At 35.3% G+C, this 22,804-nt stretch overlaps 2 protein-coding genes and 1 non-coding gene across 6 annotated transcripts in view; 1 reads left to right on the top strand and 2 right to left on the bottom strand.

Annotated features, from left to right (window-relative positions):
• Positions 1–5,618, top strand: part of LOC106874563 (breast cancer anti-estrogen resistance protein 3 homolog) — a 329,811-nt gene extending 324,193 nt beyond the window's left edge. For 3 of the 4 annotated variants that reach the window (XM_089353044.1, XM_014922335.3, XM_089353051.1), the window contains one exon: positions 1,668–5,618. In XM_089353044.1, coding sequence (XP_089209170.1) covers positions 1,668–2,171 — 504 coding nt within the window. In that variant the 3' untranslated portion in view covers positions 2,172–5,618. The remainder of the gene's footprint in view (positions 1–1,667) is intronic. The other variant, XM_052967801.2, reaches the window with a different exon arrangement.
• LOC106874562 (negative elongation factor B) lies at positions 5,594–21,736 on the bottom strand. Its single transcript, XM_014922334.3, has 7 exons — positions 21,668–21,736; positions 19,941–20,832; positions 14,563–14,665; positions 10,564–10,659; positions 8,659–9,027; positions 7,805–7,927; positions 5,594–5,996 (listed from the first exon to the last, which is right to left on the bottom strand). The coding sequence occupies exons 1-7, from the start codon at positions 21,711–21,713 to the stop codon at positions 5,877–5,879; spliced, it is 1,749 nt and encodes a 582-aa protein (XP_014777820.1). The 5' UTR covers positions 21,714–21,736; the 3' UTR covers positions 5,594–5,876.
• A 713-nt stretch (positions 21,737–22,449) lies between these two features.
• Positions 22,450–22,522, bottom strand: Trnar-ucg (transfer RNA arginine (anticodon UCG)). The gene has a single exon. It is a non-coding gene; the product is annotated as a tRNA-Arg (tRNA).
• Between the last annotated feature and the right edge of the window lie 282 nt (positions 22,523–22,804).

Below are 22,804 nucleotides of genomic sequence, written 5' to 3' on the forward strand. Positions count from 1 at the left end.
GCCAATGCCGCCAGACTGGCTCCCGTGCAGGTGGCACGTTTAAAAAAAAAAAACACCTTTTGAGCATGGTCGTTGCCAGAACTGCCTGACTGGCCCTCGTGCTGGTGTTACGTAAAAGCACCCACTAAACTCCCAGAGTGGTTGGCGTTAGGAAGTGCATCTAGCTGTAGAAATTCTGCCAGACCAGATTGGAGCCTGGTGCAGCCGCTGGCTCTCCAGACCTCAGTCAAACCGTCCAACCCATGCCAGCATGGAAAGCGGACATTAAATGATGATGATGAGAGTTGAAGGTTTTGCAAGAAACACTGAAATCTAACTTCAATATTGGAGCAATAATGTTGGTGTAATGATTCTACTTTTAGTGAGGCATGCTGCCCTAAAATTTAGGGTTTAACATTCTAGCATTTAAACTGGCCATATCTGGCCAAAATAATCAACCTGTTTTATCTTCAAACCAGCCAGATCTGGCTTCTCACACTCACCCTACAATGTCATTCTAAAACTAAACAATCATGTCATTGAAGTCTCAAAGGTAAAGCTTGACAAGTTCAAATCAATATGAATAAATAACATCACATTTGACAGAGAAACCCAAATGCTAATGGGTTAAACATCTTTTTCCCTATTTTAAAAGATAGTGAGGAAATATAATATAGCTGTTATCTTGAGAATCAATGTATTTTAGCCCTGTTACACCATTAATTGCACAATTATTTGCATGTTTATTCTTGATACATTCCAGCTGATTGAAATGCAAATATGCTGGTTGCTGTTGTTTTTACATCAGAACAATTCCCTTTTACGATAACTATGTGTTTTTAACACACACCCTCAGCTCATTGGTGCTGCGGATTCTGGAACATTGGTGTTTCAGCATGTTCTGTTTCGTCAGTCAGAAATACGTAGACCTTTGAGCCTCATCATAATTTCAGCTCTCACTATATAATGTGCAAATTATTTTAACAGTTTACCCGTCCTAGATAGATAGATAGATATAAACACTGATCAGCAATTTGTTTAGGCTCAAAGGTCCAAGTACTTTTAGCTGACAAGATATCACATGTTGAAATACTGGTATCCCAGAATCCCTTGCACCAATAAGCCAAATGTGTTATGAACACACTGTCTTTGTGAAAGGGAGAAGCTGTTCTCTTGTGATATACACAACTAGCATATTTACGTTTGAAACGGCTGGCATGTATTGAGAATATGAGGCTTTTCATTTCAGATCTCAGTGTACACAGTGCAAATAATAGTTTATTTCTTTTTAGAACTAATCTAGAATTTAGATTTTAAAAAATACATGCTTATTTATTTTTTCTCCATTGTGTATGTAAACAAATTATATATATATATATAAAATGGCATGTTGTGAGAGTTGACCCCATGCTGCCAAGTTTGATTCATTGCTGTACCAATGACTTTATTTCATAGCTATTTATATGCAAAAAGTCAAATTTCCAAACAGTCTATAAATATACAAACTTCTTTCTATCTTTTTTTTTATGCCATGATAGTTGTTAAGAGTAACCACAATTTTATGATTAAAACTTTAAGTTTTTGGCAATTTTCACGTTTTTTTTCTTTGTAGCAATGAACGTAGTGGATAAGACATTGATTTCATGTCAAAATGAAATATTAACAGATAAATATTTTGTTCTTTACAGGTAAAACGTCTCCGCGATACTTGGCTGATTCTACGACAAGATCACACAGGCAGTGCAATGATTTATGATAAGAAGTTACGAGGTGTTCATCAGACCCTAACGGAAGGATCGTTTTTGCTACCCCTTCAGAATGTCAGCATTCCAAACATCTTACCTGTTGTTAGCTTGATGGAAAAAACCCTAGAAACCATGATGGATATGATGCCTTGGGAAACAAACAATTCTACTTTTGACTTGGAGAGCTTTTTCGTACACCTTGACACAGCAAGGTTAATCTCTTCGCAGATAGCTCTTTATAAAATGTCTAGCCAATCACTAACTGGTGAACTTCGAGAAGCACCAGAACTTCAGGAAGTTCTAAGGACTGAATTCCAAGTACGATTGCTATGGGGGAAGAAGGGGTCTGTTACAAATCCACTGGAGCGCTATGAGATATTTGACAAAATTCTAACTGCAATGTCCAATCAGCGTGAAGAACCTGGTAATGATGGCACTGCTGTTTAACACATATTTAGGCAGCTCAGCTGAAGATGAGACTTCAAACAAACAAGCACTGATTTTTTTTTATTAAATCAGAGACAATTTTTTATTTATTTATGTAATAACTATTTTCCACCTTTTGCACAGTTAACTATATGTTATATATAGATATTTAATGAAAGTGGAATTAAATCTTTCAAAATTACATACCAGGTGATAAACAGTGTCTATTTAAAGTTATACTAATCATCCCATCATTTCAGCCTCTACTTTTCAATGCTGGCATAGGGCGGAATTTCTATGGCCATTACATATTTCCAAATAAGAGCCACAAACATGTGTTTTTAGGCACAGGAGTGGCTGTGTGGTAAGTAGCTTGCTTACCAACCACATGGTTCCAGGTTCAGTCCCGTCCCACTGCGTGGCACCTTGGGCAAGTGTCTTCTACTATAGCCTCAGGCTGACCAAAGCCTTGTGAGTGGATTTGGTAGACAGAAACAAGCCCGTCGTATATATATATATATGTGTGTTTGTCCCCCCACCATCGCTTGACAACCAATGCTGGTGTGTTTACATCCCCGTAACTTAGCAGTTCGACAAAAAGAGACCGATAGAATAAGCCCTGGGGTCGATTTTCTCAACTAAAGGTGGTGCTCCAGCATGGCTGCAGTCAAATGACTGAAACAAGTAAAAGAGATAAGAGACAAAACAATGCATATTATCAAAGATTAATAAATAATACAAGTTGACAGCTTATATTTTTACCAGCTATTTCAAAGCAAGGAACCCTTCAGAGAAAATGTGTTGTTAGTTGACTTCTGTTCTGCAGAATAGAAATATCAGCTAAAAAAACATTCTCTCCACAGATTTCCTGAAGAAAGTATCCTAACCATGAAATACCTGGTAAACATATAAACTGTCAACTTGTATTATTAATTTTTGATAACATGCACTGTTTTGGCTTTAAAAAAGAAAACGTATATATCAATGTTTCATGAAAATTATACTAATTTAGAGCTAATAGAAGGCACTGGGAACTGAACTTCTTAACCACACAGCCAACACTGCACCGTTTTGTTTATGCTTTGCTTTGCAGTGTTAAGCTCTGTTGGCAATACAGTAAACATAAAAATAATTTGTTTCTTACATAAAGCCTTAAAAGTGATGATAATGCATATATTTATGATTTGCAGCAAAGAAAGTACTTAGAATTTTTGTCTTGTGCTAGCTGGACTCCTGCCAAAACTGCTCCCCAAGTCTTGACAAACTTCTTAATGATAAACAATATTCTCTAGAGATATATTGAGCTATCAGCTTATATTATTTTAACACAACAAACCTGGAAAACCAGTTTATGGGTGTGTTCTTTATAGAAATAGAAGTAATATTGAGAGAGATTAGAATTTCTTGACATCACCAGTAATTCAACTCTTAAATGAGATGCAGGCAAGAATACGAGGAAATAAAAAAGAACAATATCAATCTCTAATTTCAGTCTGGCAGTACTTATCTGTAGTTAAAAACATCATTGTCTTAAAAGGAACTAAGAATATTACATTTGACAAGACAATAAAGAAAACTCTATATGGTTACTCAACCAGCTAGAAATAACAGGGATATCATACCTATGACATGTGAGTTTGTGGCGAGAAGTAATGAACTTTAAGAAAATCTCTCTGCAATATCATTATGAAAAGCTTAAGCATTTACCTAAAAGTAGAAGACAATGTACACATTTAAAGAAACACTCAAATAACATGGTCTACCATTATTGCTCTGAATCTTAAAAGAAGGATATAATCCAAGACACACTATACTGAAAACTAGAGATGGTTAATGGTTGTAATGCTTTTTATCATAGGTCTTCAGTTGACCTGGAGCTAAACAGTATTTGATAAGATAGACATCATCACTTTCAATTTTTTTTTTTTTTGATGTTGAATTGTCACCCTTGACTTTAATTGATGTACTCACTGTTGCACAGTATGTGCCTCTCCTCAATATATAGTTTTGATGAAGGCAGTAATCCAGCAAAATTGTTAATACATTGGGCAAAATGCTCAATGCATTTTGTCCATTTATATTCTCTGAGTTCAAGTTCCACCGTGGTCGACTTTGCCTTTCAGGGTCAATAAAATAAGTACCAATTCAGCAATTGCTGACCTTGTGCCAAAATTTGAAACTAATAGCCTCGATTAACTAGTTTATGTGATTGCTAATATTATGTTAGTATTTACTTTACTCATCCAGTTGGGCGTTCTGATTCTAACTTGAAAAGTATTTCTTTACCCATTTTCCTGCTAACTCTACACCACTATCATGTTTACATCTGCTTTGCATGCTAGCAAGGGTTAGATGGGTGATCACTTTCTAAGCTGGTTGTTATTTGGAGTCATTAACTACCCTCCTAGATGGGTTGAAAAACCCCAGCTTGCTCATTCATTCTATTCATGATGTGATCCTCTTCCTAACACTACATAGTGTGCATTGCATGTATTTTATTGCAGCACAAACTACAAAGAAGGTACCGTATCTTTACTCAGACTACAGGATTCAACTGCAATGTCTTTCATCTCACAAACTCAGGATACTTAAATGAAGACATCAATGTTATTCCCCGAGTCACAAATACAATGTGGAATACATGCTCCTGGATGGTAGGTATCTAGCACATTCTAAATGCCAGTGAAGATGCTGTTCTCACATGTTCTATGGACCTTCCATTAAGAAGTAAGCTAGATATGTGACCAAGAAAGATAAAGCCTTTAAACAAACTATATTCTATGTAGAAAACCCATTCAACTTATTTTCAAATTTGCTCTTTAAGCTAGTGTAAATAATACCCTTAGTCGTTCTTTTGTATTGAACAGAGCATCTGAATATTGTCTATTTCTAGAGGTGCAAAAGGACTGAGAAAGAAATCTAGTATCAGAGGAACCTTTAAGACTTGCACCTCAGAAGATATGTGATAGGAAGCAGAAAAGCAATTCAAAGAGGAGTTTTATATTAGATCATACTTATAGTAAGCTGTGAACCATTAATTGTCCAGTTGAATTCTGCTTTGAGTGTATGCATACAGTGAAGTTATTGTTCATGAATGTGTTAATTCAAAACATGAAGAATAAAATACCTCAAAAATAATGTAAATAGATGTGTTGCTAAGCATATGAATCTAATCTATGCCACTAGGGGAAAATGTACATGCTTAAAATAATGCCAACATGTGAAATAGATTAAGCTGATAATTTTTTTTTTTTAAACCTAATTACCCTCATTTTGTTTTGTGCACAGCTGTCAAAATAAAGACCCATTTTTTTTCGCTTGGACAAATAGCATTTAAGCATCTTTAAAATGCAAAGTGCTCTTATGTGACTGGTAAAGCAACATAACAAAATGGAAGCTGATGAAAGGTTTTGAAACTGGAAGAAATTAAAACAAAACAATGAAAAGAGATAAAATATTTTAAATTTCCCCAAAGGTTTTTTTTTTTTTTCTTTATATATGTACAATTGCTGGCCTTTAAGCAAAACTGAACAGTTCTGAGTCAGTATGCAGGATATTGACTTCTTATGGCAAGGGAATGTTTATTTGATAAGATTCTTCTTATCTTTCCATGTTTCACATGAACAAATAAAAAAATATAATATTACCTAAGATGACTGAATAGATATCTGGGAGATAAAAATAAACATGATTTAATAAGGATGAGCTGTAAGTTCTTAGCCTTTTTCACTGAGCCGGTGCTGGAATGAGTGGAGCTTCAAGTGGCTCTGGTTCTGAAGGGCTTGGTTGATGAGCTGCAATTCTCTCTTCAAGCATTTTGTACACAGTATGAGCTGCTTCACAATTCTGAAAAATACAGAAAAATAATCATTTCTAATTTAGGTACAGCTAGTTGGGTTGATAGAATCAAGTACTTGACCAGTACTTTGTTTTACTGGCCCTGAGATGATGAAAGGCAAAACTGACCAAAGCAAGATTAGACGCATGAAGGGTATTTTTTTTCTTTTCTGATACTCATTATCTATCAGTTTGTTACCTAATTAATAATGATTTTTAATTTAGACACAAAGTCAGCAATTATATTTGAGGGGCTACTTAGTCTATACTATCAACCCTAGTACTTTACTGAGCCTGGAAGGATAAAAGGCAAAGTTGACTGTTGCAGGATCTGAACTGAGAACATCACCCTTGCTTTCCTCCTCTACCACTCTTCACATCATCATACACTTACTCCCAACCTATTTTTCTTCGGTCTTCACTCTTATATTTACCTTCCTTTGCTATTATGCTCCTTTGATTTAAAACTCTTAACTAATGAGGACTAATTTTATGAGGTATGAGACAAACTTGTGCTAGTATCATGTTAAAATGCACCAAGTACACTTTGTAAAGTGATTGGCAAACAAGTGAAGATGACCCTTTTGCCTTGTGGAGGACATGATAGCTTTTTTAGGCTGGTGTCACAATAAATGCACCCAGTACATTCTGTATCGTGACTGGTGATAGGAAGGGCATCCATCTGTAGAAACCAAACCAAAACTGCAACATGTGAGACTGTCCTCTGCCATGTCTATAAGAACAGTAACTCTGAATGACAACTGACTTGGACCATAATGGCCCATCCAACCCATACGAAAATGAAAGCGGACAAATGATAAGAAATAACTGCATGTAAACGTTTAACATACTTCTTAATATGTGGGGTAGAATCCCTATAATACTACATAGCACAAATGGTGGTATTAAGGGAGGCTTACAAATGCTTATACAAAACAAATATAAAGATAAATCACAACACATTAACCATTTTAATAACAGATCACCTTTATATATCTTGAATGGTTGAACTGGTTTAAAAGTTAAATACTTATTCCTAAATAGAGCTGGTAGGTTCTTCACTATCCTGATTTATATTAGACTTTCACTCCCATGGGTCACTTCAATCAGCAACTCACAGTAATTTTTTTACCCTAGATGTATAATCCATCTGTTTCCATTAAGTCATCTATGCTATGAGGTTCAATGTGTTCAGGGCAAGATCACAAAAGTGGGTCTTCTGAGTAAGACCCACTTTTGTAGATTTTGTTTTAAACTAGTTCCTTGGCATTTTGCTGTTATATTCAGTCCTTTTGGTTTTGAATAGACTCTTCCAAACTTTCATCTGATACAGCAAAGATAAAGTTATGAATAAATAAATGGGCATCCAGTTGTGAACCATTGAGTAAAGGGCAGGATGAAAAGGACCACAGGTAATGATTTGAAAAACCACTATGTGAATACAATATAATGTAGAGTTTTAGAGGAACTCAGATATGTTAGAAGATATCTATATGATCCAGCAGTCAATCATACTAATTCACTGATCTCCAACTCCAGATATGACTTATTACATTGCCTTTAGCCGAAAATATATGTAGTGTAAGAGTTGAGTGACTTATAATGTATTTTTATTTTTTTAATTGGACTGTTTTACAGTGAGCTAATATTCAATGAAAACTGGTTAGAAGGACACCAAACTACTGGTCCACTGAGAGTTAAGTATCTTTGACAAGGAAACAGTCAGGATATAAACAAACAATATTACAGATATCACAATAACTTGACCAACAATGGTAGTTCTCTTCTTTAACAAACAGTTGAGAAATAAACATTACCTCACAGTTGGAAGCTACTACAGCCATAAGTGACTTCAAGCGAGCTGGAGGCAATCTGGCATAGATGTACCATAACAGACGTAATATGTGACGTACTATATTGGATTTTACCTTGATACCCGGCTGATAGAAGAAAAAAAAAGAAATAAAATTAGTTAATTCTTCATTTAAAAAGAATGTTCAGTTTGAAAACCAATCATCTAAATAGTAACACCAACAACTAAAATTCATTTGTACATAAACCAGTTAATAGATAAGAAGAATTAAACAAAAGTTGGGTAACCCCAAAACCAACTAATAAGTATTCATAAAAGGTGAATATTAATTACTTAATAAATATGTTCTTTCATATTACAGAAAAACTAAGATAGTCCCAAAATCAAGCCCTTGATGAGCTCCAAACAAAGATTTATGAGGAATGCTGAATAAGATTTGACTGCTATTTCTAGCAGTTAAGCAACCACATAGTCTTCCTAATTGTTTCAAGATACTTATTGTAGTTCTTCATAGTACAACTGGTAAAGTTGTCTGAACTGTACTGATCAGAGAAGGTGCTAAGTATTTTAAAAAGTTTAGTGACACCATTTCTAGAGAAAAATACAAATGTTATAATAATTTCATATACATGCAAAAGGCCAGCACTTGAACTGGTACCTTATTTCTTCGAACCCCGCAATGTAAGAGATTGTAGCTAAATGCCACAAGGAATTCATTCTGTCTGCTATCCTGACAATTCTGCTCACCTACAGCCTAACAGAAATGTTATGATATAAATTTCTGTTAAATGCAACCAAAATGAAACAGGTCTTAAAAAATTAGTATAAATGCAACAAAATATAAGACTGCTCACTCACAATTAAAAATTCATCAAAAGTTGCAATACAAAAGTCTTCTTGGCTGAAGTCTTCACTCATAGTGATGAGATAAGAAATCAAAGTGTGCAGGAATGTTTCATCAAAAGCTCGGTCACTTTCACAATGGGCTAAAGCTGGTAGTATAGACATGACAGCAGGTTTATCTTTTTGTCGGGTGACCTGAAGGGTGTAGTACATCACAATCATACTTCCGACATTTGTTAGCTTCAAAACAGTCAAAAAGAGGTCAGGAGGAGCGGCAACTTGCACAGGTGGAGCGTCTGATAAACGTGCACTAAGTGAGCGCAGTTGGTCATCAACCAGCATATTTACCACATAAGGAAGGAACTTACTAAAAATTTCAGGCCCCTGTAAAAAAAAAAAAAAAATTAAATTAAATGTAAATAATCACTATGAAAAACATATAAGCCATTCAAAAACATACAGACTTGACTTAAACACTTACGTGTTTTTATTATTTATTTACCATAAACTTTTCTTGCACCAGCTGCAACCTGGTCACAGAAATGGTTCCACTGCAACTGAAGTGAAGTTTACAGTTTTTGTATCATTGTTTTAAAAAAATCATATTATATTTTATAATTCAATATTACTAGGAACTGTATAAGAAATTGTTTAAATATTTTGTGTATTGTAGACATAACTAATCTATTGTACATAAATTTTAACAAAATCTTATATGGACCTCAGTTGAGAACCACTGCTTTAGACAATGTATGTTCACAATACACATGATTTACCAGTGCAAGGGGATTTTGAAACACTACCCCACTAGACCATTGTTTACAGGAATCAGCAAACAAATTACTTACTGATGAATGCTGTGAGATTCATTGGTCTGGCAGGGATGCTTTCACTGAGGAGACACACAATGAGGTTGAAACACTGCAGTGTTTCCAGAGGGATCCCATACATCGGTGAATTGCATATTTGCATATGACGGGAGGAAGTGTTCTCTGATGACAAAAACCAACACCGATCAGACATTCATGTTTGAATCTACTAGAATGTATTGAGAATGAATAGCTACATTATTGTTTGGATTCTTGCTGTTCTGTGTGTGCCCTGTGAATTATTATGTTTGGCAGCTATCAACATTCAGCAGCAAATAAATTGTTTCCTGATTCCTATAAGCAAAAACTCCTGCTCTCTTGAGATTCATCAGCCTGGCAGGATAACTTTCACTGGAGAAACACAATGGGATCAAAACGTCATGATGTCTCAAAGTCCCCTTAAACTGGTGAATTACATGTGTTATGAACACACATCATTTAAAGGGAGGGGTTCTTCAATGATAAAAAAAAAAAAACAGTGATCAGATATTCACGTTTGAATCTGCCAAAACAATTTAAGTATAAATAAATGTTATCGCTTGAATTCTCATTGTTCTGCGTGTACCTTATGAGAAATAGAAATAAAGATGGTTTTTAATATGAATAGCCTACTTGATAGAGTACTAAACAACCAGACAAGGAGATCATTTGTGTCACATTACTAGGACTGTATGTATCCATGGCTGATGGACTTAGCACATAACAAATGAATGGCACCTCCTTCTATCTTGATAAAGTCTGTTACAATGATTTCAGTTCCTCCAGGAAAGGCTAGCAATCTACTCAGGTGGAAATTAATTTCGCATCCACTTAATATAATGGAAGCTAGAGTTGGGTAATCACCCTTAGGAACCTTGCAAAAGAAAATCATAAATCATATTTTCTCAGTTTTAACCCTGATGAACTGGTTAGACTTAAGGTTAAATGGATCAATAAACTAACAAGTCAATAAAGTAACATGTAATTATAGTAAATAATCTTAAAGGAGCATCAAGATTAAATGTTAACCAGACACAAACATCTGAAGTGAAAATAAGAACTCAGTTCATACCAACTTAGGTTCCTTAAATACTTGACTGTCAATCATATCCCAAGCTGCAAATCCAAGAGCCATTAATCTCACAAGTAAAATAAGATCATTGTTATCCTGCAAGAGAAAATACAGTTTGTAAAATACATGCACACACACACACACACTTACACACGTGTGTATAAACCATAAAGAGAAAGGACTGAATGCAGTAAGTGATTTATAACTGTGAGAATACAGAGCAATGACTAGAAAAGGGGGCAACATAAACGGTTTAAGTTGTACAAAACCATAAATGCAAACTGCTAACTAGGGGAAAAATAGTCTTTTACCAATAATATAAAAACTTTTTATAACACTCATTCTTGCATGGGTTGGACAATTCAAAAGAATCTAACAGGCCTGAGGACTACAATATGTTCCAATGACTTGGTGCCCTTCCTAACACCAACCACTTGACAGAGTGTACTGGGTGCTTTTTTTGTAGCACCAGCATTAGTGAGGTCTCTTAATTGAGTGAGAAAGGCTGAAATGAGGGAGGTGACTTAATGAGACGATAGAAACAGGTGTCTTGCTGTAGAGGAGATACATGGATACTCCAGAAAGAAAGGAAAGAAAAGATAGTAGTGATGAAGTGAATATAAGAGGGAACAGGTATAGAGGATCAGGAAGGGTGGATAGTTAAGTTTATAAGAGTGTGAAAGGAGAGTGACATGGCTAAAGATGAGGGTAAAGTTGAATGCAGTGAATGGAGAACAGGGTGGATGTAGTCAATGGGAAATACCAGAAAGTGAAGGAAATAGGAGTCAGAGGAGGAGGTGATGAATATGTGTGTGTGTATATATATATATATATATATATATATATACACATCAACCCATGTCAGTGAGGAACATAGACATTAAATGATAATGATGATATACCACTGCTAGCAACAAAGATCTTTTGCCTCAGAGTGAAGAGTAGATTGTATGATACATGTGTCAGGACGTTGATGCTACATGGCAGTGAGATATAGGCCAAGAATGAAGAGGACTTGAAAGGACTGGAAAGAAATAAAGTGAGCATATTCAGCTGATGTGCAGTGTGAGTGAGTATGTATGACAAAAGCACAAATGAGTTGAGAGATAAAACTAAATATAAGAAGGATCAGATGTGGTGTGCAAGAAAGAAGACTGTGCTAGTTTGGACATGTGATGTATATGAATGAGGATAGCTGTTTAAAGAAATGCTGATCAGTTTGTTGTGGATGAAGCTTGCAGAAGAGAGAGACCCAGGAAGACATGGAACAAAGTGATGAAGGTTGATTCAAGACTCCACAGAGATGATGAAGGATCAGTATGATTGGCAACATGCAGTTCTTGAGAAGACCTGCCCACCTCAATGAAACAAACTCTGGAAGCATAATATATACACAAATGCACATTCCCACCTCCCTTTGCCTCTCTAACTGCAATTGCTGCTGTAAATAAACACAAGCAGAACTGCAAACTTCAACTTTTCCTTGATACCATTTACCCTTCTAACTACTCAGACCCATTTTGCTTGTTATCCATCCTTCATTCTTAATTCTGTCTCCTCCACCCACTTTCTACATTGATCACCTTCAACCATGTATCATCACTTTTCCTCATCTTTCTCCTGTCTACTGTACCATTATTACTATTCTGCTGCTCCTCATCTCTGCTTTTTCTGCACTGTCAGTCATTTCCTACTCTCCCCAACCTCCTATGAATCAGCTACCCCCACCCCTTATCACCTCAATCCAACCCAATTTCTACAGTTGTCACTCTCCTCTACCTTCACAATACATCATCTCTCAACACTTCTTTGATATATTCATCCCCTAACCCATTCCCTTTTGCTAATCATCATTCACTCTCATACATTCTTACAACCCCTACTCACACACACAGTTTGTCCCCACTCACTTCTGTTTACCTGATATCTTGAAGGTCCAGAGACATCATTATTTTATTCCCTTTCCAGCTTCACTTGAGTCATTCCCACTCTGTCTTCTAATGTGAGTAGCCATGTAGCTCTTCTGCAGCAAGAAACCTGTTCTGTTCTAGTCCCTTATCTCATACTTTAACCCTCTCATCCCCTAGCATAATACCACCTCCCTCTTTATTGTAGCCCCACCCAGTTGAAGGGTGCAAGATGCATGGAGATCTCACTAGCGCTGGTATCATGTAAAAAGGACCCCAGTACTCATTGTAAAGTGGTTGGCATTAGGAAGGGCATCCAGCAATTGAAACCATGCTAAAGCAGGTGTTAGAGCACAATGCAGTCGTTTGCCACATCAGATCATGTCAAACCATCCTGCTCATGCCAGCATGGGACAGGGACATTTATTATGATGATAATGATAGAGTAGATGCTTTAGAATTCTTTCACCTTCCATACAAACTAAATACTCTGCACACTTCAGTCTACTAGGTTAAGCATATCTATATATTTATGAATTAAAAGTATATCCAAAAGACACAAGTGAAAATATGTTGATGCAGTTATCATCAAGTACAATGGACAAAGTGAACATTAAAACATAATGCCAAAGCATAAGCTTAACAGCTAAATACAAGCAAAACATATAACATGATAGAAAAGTTAATCTAAATGTTTGTTAATGATCTTTCCATCCACACAAAAGTTTCAGGAAAAGTAAAGCATGAATTGTACTTGCAAATGAAATTATAAAAATTGACTGGTTCTACAAATCTGTCATCAAAGTTTAAGGTACAAGTGGTAATGCTCAAAAAATTTGCTTATCAGTTAAAAATATCCATTAAAATTTTGGTACAGATATATATCTTAAATTTTCATCAAGGCTAGATTCTAAACAAAAGAAAGAGCAGAAAATTGTTTTAGTTTGAACATTACACTTTGTAGAATAGTATCACATAACTGGAAAAGAAAATATCTTGAAAAATTACCATTTTCATATAAGAGCTTTAAAAAATGATGCACATAAGACAACCCTTTCTCTTTTAAAAGAAAAAAGTGTTTTGATACTTAATTCATAATATAAATATTTTACCAAAAATAATCAGATTCCTAGTTTAAATATGATAGATTTTAGCAATAAGAATCCATTTCTGATATAAGTGTGACAATATACCAGGGGCTTTCTAGTCCATACCATATAAACTTAATAGCTGTTGTTGTTGTTGTTGTTGGCACTCCATCGCTTATGACGTCGAGGGTTCCAGTTGATCCGATCAATGGAACAGCCTGCTCGTGAAATTAACATACAAGCGAATGAGCACTCCACAAACACATGTACCCTTAACGTAGTTCTCGGGGATATTCAGCATGACACAAAGTGACAAGGCTGACCATTTGAATTACAGGCACAACAGAAACAGGAAGTAAGAGTGAGAGAAAGTTGTGGTGAAAGAGTACAGCAGGGTTTGCCACCATACCCTGCTGGAGCCTCGTAGAGCTTTAAGGTGTTTTCGCTCAATAAACACTCACAATGCCTGGTCTGGGAATCGAAACCGCAATCCTATGACCGCGAGTCCGCTGTCCTAAGCACTGGGCCATTGCACCTCCACACAATAGTATCACATAACTGTAAAAGAAAATATCTAGAAAAATTACCATTTTCATATAACAGCTTTAAAAAATGATGCAAATAAGACAACCCTTTCTCTTTTAAAAGAAAAAAGTGTTTTGATACTTCACTTTGACTTGTATTAATTCATAATACAAATATTTTACCAAAAATAATCAGATTCCTAGTTTAAATATGATAGATTTTAGCAATAAGAATCCATTTCTGATATACCAGGGGCTTTCTAGTCCATACCATATAAACTTAATAGCAGATAACAGTTATTAAGCAGTGAGAGGTTACATTTACACTAGTCCAAATTTACCATAAAAGTCTGACTTGATTTTGAATTCGATGAATACCATTTTGAAAACCAAAAGAAACAATTTGTAAACTATCTTTAATAAACCATATTAAAGATGTTGCAAAATATCTAGTAAAATGTTAAAAAGAAACCTACTTACACGTGGAAGCAATTCAAAGTTGATACAATGTTGTAGAGCCTTTACTGTAGAAAGAGATATTGTGTGTAGTGTAAAAGGATCGCATAAGATCATTGCAAGGTCCCTAAATAAAGAGAAACAAAATAATTAATGACAACATTTGCAATGATGTTATTAATAAAGAAAATATTATTGAAAGACACAAATATATTGCAGTTTATTTTATGTGTAATATTTAAAATATCCACTTTACATCTGTGAATATATACATTTAGAAAATACAAATTATCATATAAACCCACACTTGAGAATACTTAAAGTAAAATTAAAATCAACATCAAACTTGGTAAAGAAGCCTAAAGTATAGCTAGACAAGCTAAGACAGAGTGTGTTCACAGCTCTCTTCATTTAAGTTTTTGATTAGTTTAATATAGAAGGACCTCAGAAATTTACATGTGCTAACAACCTTATTCATCATCATCGTTTAACGTCTGCTTTACATGCTGGCACGGGTTGGACGGTTTGACCGAGGGCTGGCAAACCAGAAGGCTGCACCAGGCTCCAATCTGATCAAGTTTCTACAGTTGGATGCCCTTCCTTAATGCCAACCACTTCAAGAGTGTGGTGGGTGCTTTTTACATGCCACCGGCATGAGGGTCAGTCAGGCAGTACTGGCATCAACCACACTTGAATGGAGCTTTTTATGTGCCACTGGCACGGGAGCCAGTCAGGTGACACTGGCAACGATGCCGCCCAAATGGTGCTTTTTACGTGCCACCAGCATGGGACCAGTCAAGCGGCACTGCCATCAAGCATGCTCATATGGTAGTTTTTACATGCCAGTCAGGCAGTACTGGCATCAGCCATGACAATGACTTCACTCGACTCAACAGGTCTTCGCAAGCACAGTTTATTGCCCAATGATTGAAGGGTGCTCTTAAATGGGCCAGTTATGCTGCACTGGCATAGGTCACGGTTATGGTCTCACTTGGCTTGTCAGGTCTTCTCAAGCACAGCAAAGGTCTTGGTCACTTGTCATTGCCTCTGTAAGGCCCAACGTTTGAAGGTCGTGCTTCACCACCTAATCCCATGTCTTCCTGGGTCTACCTCTTCCACAGGTTCCCTCTAATGCTAGGGTGTGACACTTTTTCACACAGCTGTCCTCATCCATATGCAACACAAGACCATACCAGCACAGTCGTCTCTCTTCCACACCACATCTGATGCTTATGTCCAACTTTTCTCTCAGGGCGCTTACACTGTCATGTATGCACACTGACATTACACATCCAGCAGTGCATACTAGCTTCATTTCTTGCAAGCTTACGCATGTCCTCAGCAGTCACGGCCCGTGTTTCACTACCATGTAGCATGGCTGTTCGCACACATGCGTCATACAGTCTACCTTTTACTCTGAGCGAGAGGCATTTGTCACCAACAGAGATAGAAGCTCTCTGAACTTTGCCCAGGCTATTCTTATTCCAGCAGCTACACTCTCAGAGCATCCACCCCCGCTACTGACTTGGTCACCTAGGTAACGGAAGCTATGAACTACTTGTAGTTTTTCCCCCTGGCATGTGACAGAAGCTGTTCTCTGCACATTTTCAGTGTTTATTGCCCCTGAGCATTTTCCACATACAAAAACTATCTTCCCAGTTAGCCTTTCTTTGATATAACTGCACCTCTTATGTGTCCATAGCTTACACTGGGTACATCTTATGGAGTTTCTACCTACGCCTTTTCTACAGATCGAGCAGGGCCATCTACCTGGAGGGATTCGTGATTTGTCTCCCTTCCTACTTATTAAGACTTTGGTTTTTGCTAGATTGTCTCTAAGGCCCTTTGATTCTAGACCTTGCTTCCACACCTGAAACTTCTCCACTAGTTTTGGTGGTGACTCAGCTATTAGAGCAAGGTCATCAATACTTACCACCTGACTGGCTCCCATGCTGGTGGCATGTAAAAAGCACCATTCAAATGTGGCCGATGTCAGTGCCACCTGACTGGCACCCATGCTGGTGGCATATAAAAAGCACCCACTACACTATCGGTGTGGATGGCATTAGGAAGGGCATGGAGTTATAGAAACCTTTGCCAAATCAAGAAAATACTCTAAGAGTATATTCTCTGAGTGCTATTTATAAAACATTTACTTTTATGAATTTCAATCATTGAATTGTGGCTATGTTGGAGCACTACATTCAAGGGTTTTAATTGATTATATTGAACCCAGGACTTTGGTACTTCCTTTCATTGATCTTATAGAGAGAAAAAGATTTAAAAAAAAAAACAACCTGGTAAACATTGATTGCATACCACAAGGGAGTTTTATTTAATGCACTATGTTTTTCCATCCCACACCAATATAACCCAATACATATGTACATAAAGTGATTGAGGCATTTGGTAATTTGCTGTGCTTGAGAAAACATGATGAGCCAAGTGAAATCATAGTCATGGCCAATGCCGGTGACACATAAAAAGCACTTGCACTGGTGACGCATTCATTGCAAAACCTGCTAAACAACTACAAAACAGAACGATTGTGTACAGTGGTCTGAAGACGAACCTAATAAAGAGTAAAATCTTGTAGGAACTACAAGGTCCAAAAACATCAGATGTATAACACTTCTTTGAATGGTGTGCTTTTAATGAAAATCACAATTTGTACCAAAAAAAAAATGTAGTGAAATCTCTGACAGACTGTTAGGACAGCAATATTTTAGATGCAAAAGATGTGGAATAGCAACTAGTATGGAACAGCCATAAAGTTTAGATGGCTAACTATAAATGGAGATAAGTTTCGTTACATAGATGAAATAATACATTTTATGGTTGGAAGTCAAGAGAGCTGTAGTCCAGAAATTATAATAAGCAATGTGCTTGAATAGTGAAGTTATCTGCCAGCAAAACATAGAAAAAATATAAAGTATCAATAGAAGATGTAACAAAAGACAAATAGAAGACTGTTGTACATAGAATGTTACACATATAATTGCGAATTAATGAGAAAGACGAGGCACAAGCATATTGAGAAAGTAAGAAAGCACCAACGACAGGATCCATTGTGTGGAAGGGAGACGACTGCGTTGGTTTTGACATGTAGATCGAATAGAGCCCTGTGAATTGGTGCTAGAGAAATCTGCTAGGCAGGCAAACTAAAGAAGTCTAAAGATGAGACAATTAAATCAGGCCTGAAAATTTATAAATGAAATTACAAGGATTAGGATGTATTGCACAGCCATTCCATCATAGAAAAAATGCTGTGTGAATGCATGCATATCTATGTCTGTTATTTACACACATTTTTTCATGCAATGTGCTTAGAAAATATAAAATGGAGTAAAGAGTTTCACAGAGCAGTATGTAACAGTTAATATAAGACTAAAACATATTAAGGGGCAAAGGAATATCAGAGCATAATGATGGGAAAGAGATAGAAAACTTTCATAACAGCTCATCAATCAGGAAAGATATCTTTAGTTTGGATATCAGTGACTTGAGTGAGCATGTCTTATAAACATAATATGGTGCAGTGCTACATATTTGGAACTTGTAGAGTCGAAGGTAATTGAGAAAGTTGGAAATGTTGAAAATATAAGAGTTTCAGAAGTAACATGAGAGTTATTATATGAAGTGAGGTCAACCCTATAAGCTGTAATAATAAAGAGGCAATGCAGTTTTTCTTCAAAATACCATTTTGCATTTCCTGGGTGGCAGGATTGATAGAGTTACCAAACAAAATGTCTTGCAGTTTTTCATTACAACACTTTACGTTTTGTTTTAAATCATGCCTAGGAGGACTTAGCCTTTCATCTTTCCAGGTTGAAAAAATAAATCCAAGTTCTTTTGTTTTGCTTTTTTTTTTTTTTTTTATAAACTGTTCCATATCAACAAAATAGGAGCCTTTGTAATTATGTTAGAAATCATCATTATACGTGTTTCAGGTTCCAATTGAATTTTACAATGAGGGTTATTGATTGCAGAGATTGTCTAGTAGGAGATTCTACAGCTAGATTTGCTAATTTTCAAACAAAAGATACATTAAGTGGAATAAGGAAGCATTTGGAAATTGAAAGTATTGTAATTTTGTTCATACAAAAGTAGATGGAAGATATATGATATGTAAAGGAATATGTTAAAAGTACTCTAAAGTAAATAAAAATTGAATTCTTTCAGAGATATTTGCTTGTAAGTAGAATATTAGTTGTTGAAATCAAATATTCAAATAAAACTTCAGTTAATAGCACTTTATCAATATTTAATTAACACAAATAATTTTCACGTATAAACAGAGACACAGACTTAAAATGATAAAATGGGGGGAAAAAATGAATATTAACAACACATTCAGTATATTATAAGGTGCTACAACTGATTGGGTAAAATGATTTAAGTTTTCAGATTGAGCAATAAAACTATCAAGAAACAAGTATTTTTAGTGATAGGCAACAAGAAATTAAGTCAACAAAGAATAGAAATAATTAAGATTATTACATCTGCTCCTGGAAAATGCCATACAAAGGTGTTAGTATAGAAAGATGAAGTCACTCTGGACCTTACAACATCATTTTCTAAGGCTAGTAAAAGCAATGGAAATAATACTAAGTTATTAGAATCTATATACACCTGACCTGTTTTGACATTCTCTTGACAGTAACTGAAAATTAGACATTGCTATATTCTCAACTTATTCATATTTGCTCTATATGTACCATAAAAAATTATACATACCGAAACTAGTGCTAGTTTAAGGATTTTTCTGTAATAAGAGATCCTTCTTGTCAAATTTTATTTGAGAAAAAGGTAACAAATGCTACAAATCTCATGGACATGGCAAGTGAAGCTAAATAAGGATTCTTTCTTAGATTAGTCTGTTTTCATATTAAAGCTTAAGAATTTGTTTTCTGAAATTGAGTAAATTTCAACCAACAAATCTGTTCTACAGATTTCAAGAAAATTTCTTAAAATAAATTTTTATAAAAATTTAAATTTCTGTTTTTAATGTTAAAAAAACCCCCACTGAAAATTGAAAATATTCCTCATAACAAAGAGGATGTTTTAGAAAGGATGATGTCCCCAGAAACACAATATTTGAATGGATATTGATATAAATAGAGCCTCCATGTTTAATACCATTTAGTTTCCATTTGATGGTTTTGTAGAATTGCAGTTCTAATTGATATCAGTAGTTAAACTGAAACATCCATTTCTAACTGTTCTATGTCCTAATTACATCCTATTCTCATAATTTTTGTCATAGTAGCTTTTTTACTGACTAACTAGTAACATCTGTTGCATTTAGCCTGTTACATTCTTCACCTAGTTAAATCCTTGCAACCACCACACACAAATGTTTGTACAAAAAATTTTGAAACAAAAAAAGATAGAATACTAACCCTAGTAATTGTTCTTGGCTCTGTTTAATACTATGAAGAAACCCTTGTAGCTCCCTTGCACGCTTTGTGTCAACAAACCGTTCCCGAACACATGCATCAACACACCAAGTAAATTTATGTGATGGGTCAACAGAGCAGATTTCCTGTATCTCAAGATCATGCAGTGCCATAAGAAGTTCAGCCCTCAAAGTGCAGTAATGTGTATTCCGAGTCTGTAAAAAAAGTGTCCGTAAAAATTGCAACACCATGTCATACAGTTGCAAGCTGCGCCCTATCATGTGTACAAGTTTCTGCACCACTTCTCCTTGCCGTCGCATCCGAGGAGAAGGCATGTAGAAAACTGATGTGCTGTTCTCATGTCCTAATAATGTCTCTTCTTTTTCTTTGATGTACTGAGAAAAAAGGGGAGAAACTTCATCTCCAAACAGCGACTGATTGTCTTGCCATATCTGCCTTTTAACTTCAGTTGCAGCTTCCTCATAGTATTGCCTATTGGCAGCAATCTGAACCAAATAATCTTCTTTAATCTCAGGTAAATGTTTCAATATACACATTACTACAGGACGCAAGGTTTTTACTTTGATAGCAGGATAGCACTTTTGTAGCAAAGCCTCAAGTTTTTTAAAGCGATCCTCATCAGCACTATTGGCCAAGTTTGAGATTTTCTGCAGCAGTTTCTCTCTCAGTTCTTCCACAACAGAAGTATGAAAATCTAAACGTCGCATTCCATGCAAATCTAGAAAAGGAAGAGCTGGCTTCAGTGACGGTAACAGAATGCCATTTTCAGACTGGAATTCTTCAATAGCTAGAAGTGGGTCTGAACAGTTGGTCAAAGCTTCACGCAGGAATTCTCCGCCAGCCATACCCAGATCTTCAAGACCACTTCCCTTCACTGAAAATACAAATATAGGGAAATTTTTTTTTTAAAAAGATAAAAAAACAATGTATTGCTCAACGTGCAACTAGAAACTCACAATTTACCATAGATTTTAATACAAAAAATTATAAATAATGCTTACCAAATTATATAAGAAAAATATTATTGAAATGAAATGCCATTCAAAATATAATTCTATTTCTTAAATAAACACAAACTGACATTGGAATTTTAACATCTAGAAATGACAAAAATTGTCAGAGAAGATGTAAAAAATAACATAAATATTGGCTGAATAAAATATATAGGGAAACGAGATAAATTTTAGCTGAGGAACAAAACGTTTAAAGTATATGGTTTTAATGTTGTGTATAAATGTATATACATACGTAAAAAAACATATGCACACACTTCATATATTATATATTGTGTGCATATATATATTATATATATATATTAGTTATCAGATTATCATTAACAGTAGCTGTTATAAGAAACGTGTTAGGTTTAGATATTTGTGTAAACAGTGCAAGAAAATACGAAGAGTGAAATAGTTTTTAACATTGATTTTGTCATCGAAAACAAACTGTATAACCACTTGAGAAACATTCTACTTTTTTAAATGATACATACAAGTAAACTAAACCAGCAAATTAAACTTTAAATATTTTCACAAAATAAACTTTTTAAATATGTTTCTGATTGTAAGGTTTAGGCGCTGTCACGGACTTTCAGTGATTAAAACATAAGCGCAATTTGTGAATAATGAGAAAAAAACATTTTAAACCAAAATCCTGAGGGAAGAAACAGATTATTTTTTTATTTTACGGAAAAACTTCCTTATACTTACTGATTTCTGTGACGGCAGGAATTGCCGGGTCTTTGACGTCCGTCATATTGGTTTAAAGAAAACATGAATGGAGACAGAGATGAATGAAAAGATAGCAGCTGTTTAGGATCTGTAGTTTCGTACTTCAATGTCCCCGCCTTCTATATTGGAACACTGTTTGATAATTTTAATATTTTGTAAACAATATTCAGTTAGATTTGCATCGTGTCATGTAATTTTCTATCGTTTCCTAATAGTTTTAATTATAACTTTAATTCCAAGAACCCAAACAGTTTGAGAAGAATAAGTGTAAGGACATCAAATCTCAACCTTGAATTTGAGGTTTTAAACCGTAAAATATTTTTCGTTATTTGTTCACCGTTCTCGAATATTTTAAAATTCTTACTTGAGAAATATAAGTAGAAAATAAGGTTGGTATTGCGTCATGTTCATGTATTTCTCGAAGTTATGAGCCACGTAAGCGATACCTCAACTGTTTCAAAACAGTGTATTAGGTATAATTTAAAAAACAGGTATATTAGGTATAATTAAAAATACTAAAGTCTGAATTTCAAGAAGATTAATACAAAAAACTATTATTAATGGAAAATATACATTAAAACTAAATATAAGAGACAATACATGCAGTCGTTTTGAGAACGAAGAAAATTCGATTTACATAAATCGCTTCCAAAACGTTGAATATACATCTGAAATCTTAATTATCAAAAGCATATAATACATACATTTAAATTTATTTTACATAATTAACAATATCACACTTAAAAAGTTAAAAGAGTATTCGACCACGACGAGACTCGAACTCGCAATCTTCTGATTCGAAGTCAGACGCCTTATCCATTAGGCCACGCGGCCGCTTACCAGAAACGGTATAAATTTATCGTCAATTACATGCGAATAGATAATCAAAATGTGTAAACATATGTTAAAGACGTAAATATTGACTTATAAGTCACTAAATTTCCCTTTCTTTTCCGTCAAAAGCCTCAAATCATCTTCGTATTTATAAATGTTTTATAATGCTAATTTCTCGCTTGGAAACTATTATAATTTGTACTCTAGCAAGCGGGGCCTCATATTAGTGAGGGGGGAAGGGAGCCGGTGAGCATTGATGCCGTCGAAAGGTAGGCCCCGAAA

Source organism: Octopus bimaculoides, chromosome 1, assembly GCF_046866305.1.
Source record: "Octopus bimaculoides isolate indiv1 chromosome 1, ASM4686630v1, whole genome shotgun sequence".
Classification (NCBI taxonomy): Eukaryota; Metazoa; Mollusca; class Cephalopoda; order Octopoda; family Octopodidae; genus Octopus; species Octopus bimaculoides.

Excerpts from the sequence above, each read along its gene's own strand:
- LOC106874562 (XM_014922334.3), bottom strand. The coding sequence starts at position 21,713 with ATGACGGACGTCAAAGACCCGGCAATTCCTGCCGTCACAGAAATCA. Across the intron at positions 20,833-21,667 it reads TCCTGCCGTCACAGAAATCA|TGAAGGGAAGTGGTCTTGAA; the intron begins GTAAGTATAAGG and ends TTGTATTTTCAG. Across the intron at positions 14,666-19,940 it reads AGCCAAGAACAATTACTAGG|GGACCTTGCAATGATCTTAT; the intron begins GTTAGTATTCTA and ends CTCTTTATTTAG.